This window comes from Laetiporus sulphureus, assembly GCF_001632365.1.
Source record: "Laetiporus sulphureus 93-53 unplaced genomic scaffold LAESUscaffold_1, whole genome shotgun sequence".
In the NCBI taxonomy this organism is placed as follows: domain Eukaryota; kingdom Fungi; phylum Basidiomycota; class Agaricomycetes; order Polyporales; family Laetiporaceae; genus Laetiporus; species Laetiporus sulphureus.
Genome location: NW_024468510.1, coordinates 540717 through 546716, shown reverse-complemented (window position 1 = coordinate 546716; position 6000 = coordinate 540717). Strand labels below are relative to the sequence as shown.

Genomic DNA, 6000 nt, shown 5'->3' with positions numbered 1-6000 from the left:
GTACGTAAATGTGGCTGAAATGTGGCTGAGGTGGCTGATAGTAAGAAAGACGATGTACCGTATGGCCTCTCACAGGAGCCCCCCTTAAACTCGTGGAGGTGGATGGGGAGGAGGCTGGTCCCAATCTCGAGCATCGATGCGACTTTAATACTCTCTGGCAGTCGGGATGGTCGAGTACACGGTTCGCATCGTCGCACAGCCCAGAGCTCTGTGGTGCACAAGGTTCAACCTATACGCGTGGCAGCGATCCTTGTTGGCACGTACCGTATCGTAAGTGCATCCGCTACACGAGGGACCGTGTTCTGTGGTATCCTCTAGCAAGTAGATCATTTCGTAAGGCTACAGAAAATTGTCCGCAAAGGCTCGGCGAGGGTACGTAGCTCATACAGTGAGACAGATAGGGTATAGGCATGTGTGGTGGGGGAGGGGAGGTCCGAAGGAACGAGAAAAAAATTAGAAAATAGCGCACTGATGAGCGTAGGTGAACGGAGGTGGGGAAGTTGGGTAGGTAGTTTGTCCGGCAAATACAAGAAGAAAGAACAAAACAACAAATGTTCGAGAAGAATAGTCCAGGACAGACAAAAGAAAGATGGAACAAGGAGCGGGTGTATCGTCTGTTGCTACATGTCGTAGATCGTCGTTGCTTAACCAGTAGGGGCCAGACAAGACAGCTCAAGCGCCAACTTGGGACTGGTTGCGGAACAAGGCCGACTTGGAGTGGGCGAGTCGGCGGAAGGCATTGCTGACAGCGTGCGGTTCCGTCGGCTCGACGGAGTCTTCGCCATCCTTGTCCTTCTCTTGGCCCTTGTTGGTATTGCCAAACATCCTGCTGAGGAAGCTACCCGAGGAAGTACCGATGTCCGACACATTACGGGGCATTGCGGGCATCGTTGCACTTGCCGACAACGACGTCGGAACAAAGGTCTGCTGGCCGTGAGTGTGAGCGCTTCTCCCAGACGTGCTGAGACCTCCGCCCAAACCAGTCGTGACATTGAAAACGATTTCGGAGTCGGTCGACGAAGGAGAGGAGTCCTGAGACACGCCGTTGATGAGGTTAGATGCCTTCCTCTTCTCTCCGATTGTCGCGTCTGACTTGACAGTGCACGTCGAAGCCGTCGAGACCTTCCTGCCTTGTCTGAACGCGTAGGACGGCACACGCTGCAGAGTGAACTTCTTATCCATGACCTCGTGCTCTTGCAAGTCCTTGATCTCAACCTCGCAATCAGATGGTTCCGGAGAAGTAGGTGCAGATTCACCGCTGTCGGATGTCGTTGAGCCAGACTCCGAGTCGCCACTAATGCTAGCGTCATCAGAACCGCTGCTGCTGGAAGATGACTCCCGAGTCACAGGACGAGGGCGAGGGCTGTCCGTAGGAGCTCCAGAACTACCTAAGTACTGCGTAGAGATCCGCTTCATCAGTCGTTGAACACCAGCCAAGGAGCCAGTCAACGGTGGAAGAGCAGGAGGCACAGCATCGTGAGGAGGTGTCGGCGGCATCGAGGCTTGGACACGGGCCTTAGCACGGCTGACCGCAGCGGCACGAGCCTCCTTCGCAGAAGCCAGACAGGGAGAGCGGAGCTTAGGCATGAAGGGAGCGAAGTGCAAGATCGCCTCAGGCTCGTCGAACCGCAGATCATAGTCCAAGATGAACAGCAGCTGCTTCTCCATAAGGTTGATCTCGGCCAAGTCGAACAGAGAGGCGTAGATGCCCCAGCACTTGTTCTTCGGCGACGAGTCGTTGAGATACTTGGCAGCCACGATGAGGGTCGCCAGAAACACACGGTGTCTCGTGCAGGGCATACCTACGAGGCGATGAGCGCGAAACGCGTGCGACAGGATGAGGCTTACCCTTCGCCATCTTGGGCAGCTTCGTCCGAAGACGCTCAAGGTAGATCAACGTCGTCAGCAGAGTGGGGACCTGGACGTTGGACGCCTGCACGATCATGATGATGAAGTCCTGCAGTGACGGGAGACCCGGCGCCTGAGCCAGAGATTGCAGCTTCTCGTCATCGCTGAATGTCGTCTTCTGCGGCGTGTGCGGCGGAGTCGGAAGAGGGTCCTCAGTCAGCCTGATCACCCTGGTCGCCTGCAGCGCGATATAGCAGATCATGTCGTACGAGACTGGTTGACGCATGAGGTCAACCAGCTCCGGATTATGTACGGATCGCGGTAGGAGAGAGGCAGGGTGACGACGATCTAGAGACATGTTTTATGAGGGAGAGTGGGTTATTTTAGAGGTGGGTGCCCGTCGAGGGACAAAAAGTGAAAAAGAAAGAAAATAAAGCGAACGAGGAAGAGAGCAGAGGAGGAGGCGACGCGTGCTTTATAGTTGAACCAAGCGATCGTCGATGGCGCGCAAACAAACAGACAGCGTCCCGTCAATCCCGTCGATCACGTCCGACTGCTTTGGGGAACTGGCAGCAGAAAGATGAGAGCAGAGGAAGAATAGAAGGAAAGAAAAGGGAGGAGAGGAGAGACCGTGCAGCGGGATCAGTCTAGCTGCACTAATTTATAGCCTACATTTCGTATCTGACCGGGCTCCCAAAACCAGCAGAGGCTGACTAGCATGCCCTTCTCAGTCACTCGTACCGAGTACGAGCAGTATGACAGCCTGACACGTGCCCCAGCATGTATCGAAATCCTGACTGAAGTCCATGACATTCAAATGCAGTCTGTACGATATGGCGCGAGCGATGCGGACCGGTACATTCGAAGGGCGGAAACAGTCACTGTGCTGGTTGCCAGAAGAGACGATGGTCGCCTCATTCACGTCATCACAATACCTTGACGTATGCGGCAGGAACGAGTCCTCTTCGGCCGTCCATCTCTCCAGTCCACCTGCGAGAACAAGCAGTCAGATGGTCCGAGAAGACGTAAGAATGCGACCGGAACGTACCAGTCGTCCGATGTTCTCTCAATAATGACAAGCCTTTGACCCGCGGTAATTTCGAGATCGCCTGGATCCTGTAGGTAGGTTAGCGAGTACAATGGCGACGTAGAGAGTGCAGAGTCCATACCTCGCTCGAGTAGTCATACAGTGCTTCCGCCGGCTCTCCTTCCGGCTCCTGCTGCCGAGACCTCACCGGTGGCGGCGGCGGCGGCGGCGGCGGTGGTGAGGGAGTCGTTGCTGCAGTCGCAGTCGTCGCATCCAGCCTTCGAACTGGTGGTGGCGCGAAGTTGTTCTTCCTAGCCGAGAATGCAGGTGGGAGTATCGGTTCGGGCGCCGTCGCAGTCTTGTTCGCTGTTGAGTGACGGAGAGAGGAGAACATGGCCGGTCCGGAAGAGATATCGACATCGCCAAATTTCTGGACAACGTTCAGAGTGACCATTGGGACACGTCGTTTATGACATACCTTATGGGGTACAAGCTTGTTGGTCTCAGCCTGCTCCTCGGAGCTCGTGGAAGTGGCTCCTCTTCGAGGGGGCGGACGGGGAATAGGAGCACCAGAGGAGTTGAACGCAGCTGCTGCTGCTGCGACACGACCGCTGACCGAACTGCTGTTCACATCCTCAGCACTGCTGGATGCCTATCCCCAAACCAAAGCATCATTGACATCATCTATAGGTGCATAAGTAGACGCGAAGAAGTACGCTCACGGGATAGTTGAGATTCGGCATAGACTTTTTCAAGCCACTAATCGTAGATGCAGCCTGTTGCGGGGTCGTCTTGCTGAACGCATGCTGGAGTGCCGACGCAGCAGCAGCGTGCCCAGCATCCGCGCCTGCGCCGCCGCCTGCATGACTTAAAAGATCTGGGCGAGAGGAGAAGTATCTGCGGCGAGCAGTGGCGGTCAGTGTGCCACGAAGTTCCACATGGACCGACTTTGTTCTTTTTGATGATCAAATTTCGCAAGGATTACTCACTCGTCCAGCAAAGCGAAGAATGCATCCTTCTCATGCGGCTGGAGATTTGAGAAGACCATGCTGCTGATATGCGGATCCGATGGATGGGAGCTCTGGACAACAAATATTGTCAAGCCATGAGGTTCGGCCAGACGTGCTATGCGACAGGTGTCGCCAAGTCATCGGAGACGCGTCGAGGGAGTGGTGATTGTATATATATATCAATATCTCTCCGTTTATTCAAGAACGAAACCCAGATGGGGCACTGGGCAACTGCTGGCAGATCCGACCTCTCTCGCATATCCCTCGCACCGCGCACGTAGTACGACCGGTCAGCCTACCAGCTGGTAATAATGTTCCCCTCGTGAGGCAGAGTTAACTTGAACGTTACTGTGAACAAACAAGCACTATTGTTGCAGCAAATTGATACATATCGCTTTCGTATACTCGAATCTCATGAAAGCTCGGTCATTCGTATGAAAGAATTATCTGCATCATCAGGAGGAGGCTGCGGCCATCCAATTATCCCAGCCGGAGACGTTGAGCAACTCGCGAGGTACTGAGAGACACGTGGCGCAAGATTAGGCGCTCAGCGACGGGTGAGTTAAGCGCCAATTGATTCCGAAGCAAATCAATGGTGCCTTACGACATTGTCTGAGTAGAGAGACATTTGTCGTCCATTGGTCTTGCATTGGCTGAGATCAATATGGAGCGTGGTACATAACAACCATGAGCTCATATGATGCAGGGCGTCTGCGGGTGCATCGCAACGCGAATTTGGAAGGATAGGTTTATGGTAACTACACCGTCTGAAATCGAGCCTGCGCCGCAATCTTCCCTTCTAGGCTCATGTCTCCTCTCGGAGCTCTTACGCGATAGCCAGCAGTGACTCAGACAACCCTCATTGATGAGCCCAACGTAGGTATACCTATGATCTAATCACTCTGTCTCGCTGACAGTGCGACAACTGGTGCAGAATAACCGCGACGACGGAGTCTACGAAGAGGATTCCGCGACCCTTCTATAATTTCCTGCTCGTCGACTATCCTCCATGTGGAGATCAAGACTTGAGCTGCTACCGCGAAGCCGCTGCATTTCGTTGAACAGTCACTGAACGGCCATTTATCGCACACAACGGCAGCAATACCTGGACGGGATGGAGCTTCCGCATCTCGTCGAATGTATCATAAAGCGCGTTAGAAGGTGTCAATGCAGACATACACTCCTCTCCACGAGTCGTTTGGAGGATTCGCTCTTCCTAAGTTACCATCCCCTTCCGTTTCATTCGCCATGCGATGCCATGGAATTTTCTATGCAAAATCGCATCCTCCGATTGCAAGCTGATTCAGCTAATCGAGTGCTCGCTTAAGTACCTGCAATTGTCGAGTTCTGACCGGTCACCTGCTTCGGCTATGTGTACGCGGCATCTCAGGCGATTTGCGCTCCGTTGCACCCTTCGCACTAGGCCCCCTTCATCCTTCATCAGGAAGAGTCAACCGTCGATGCGCCGCATGCGATTGACCTGATCCTACCGGTCCATGGCAAGGACCTGCATGATTGAAAACTCGCGCTTTGAATCCGAACGGTGAGTTGTATGCTACAACACGCCTTCATGCATTGTGACATAACTAGCGGGACAATACTACAGACAGGCCGCACCCCGACTCCCCTGATACCTACGGCTCGCGGCGCGAGAATTTTGACGTATCCCGGGACCTCAGAATGTATATAAGGAGAAATCCTCATTCTCCTACCGCTGTTTCGCGTGCCTGTCATCCAAATAGCATTGCACTTGTACACATGCAGGGAATATGCTTGACGGAGCAGGCGGAGATGCCACTTTTGTTGGCCAGCATGGACACATGAAACACGAACTAGCGACGCCGTCTGATTACCTCCTTCGCCAGCCAGTGCCGGGTAGCTCAGGCTTTTCTGCTAACTATCACTCCACAGTGTGAAATAGGCGCGGAAGGCGGGACTGGATCCGGTGCATTCGTGTAGTAGTTGCCATAGCAAATTACCGACATACAACAGTTAGGTATACGTATCAATAACACCGCGATAGCAATCATCCTCCCTACGGTACAGATATTATATCGGAACGACTGCCAGACCAAAGCAAGCAAGAGGAATTCCAGAACCGAAGGCAAAGAAACA

The 6000-nt window shown here is 53.6% G+C and overlaps 2 protein-coding genes across 2 annotated transcripts; both read right to left on the bottom strand.

The window, feature by feature from the left end:
• Window positions 1-1584: 1584 nt before the first annotated feature.
• Window positions 1585-2206, bottom strand: LAESUDRAFT_639187 (uncharacterized protein; the record flags this gene model as incomplete). The annotated part of the gene is made up of 2 exons (XM_040903526.1): window positions 1585-1802; window positions 1849-2206. Coding segments are annotated over 2 exons (576 nt in total), but the record flags the coding sequence as incomplete, so codon positions are not given.
• Window positions 2207-2479: 273 nt separating this feature from the next.
• Window positions 2480-3923, bottom strand: LAESUDRAFT_746185 (SH3-domain-containing protein; the record flags this gene model as incomplete). Its single annotated transcript, XM_040911409.1, has 6 exons — window positions 2480-2838; window positions 2897-2964; window positions 3018-3305; window positions 3354-3527; window positions 3598-3829; window positions 3865-3923. The coding sequence occupies 6 exons, from the start codon at window positions 3921-3923 to the stop codon at window positions 2775-2777; spliced, it is 885 nt and encodes a 294-aa protein (XP_040770175.1). The 3' UTR covers window positions 2480-2774.
• Between the last annotated feature and the right edge of the window lie 2077 nt (window positions 3924-6000).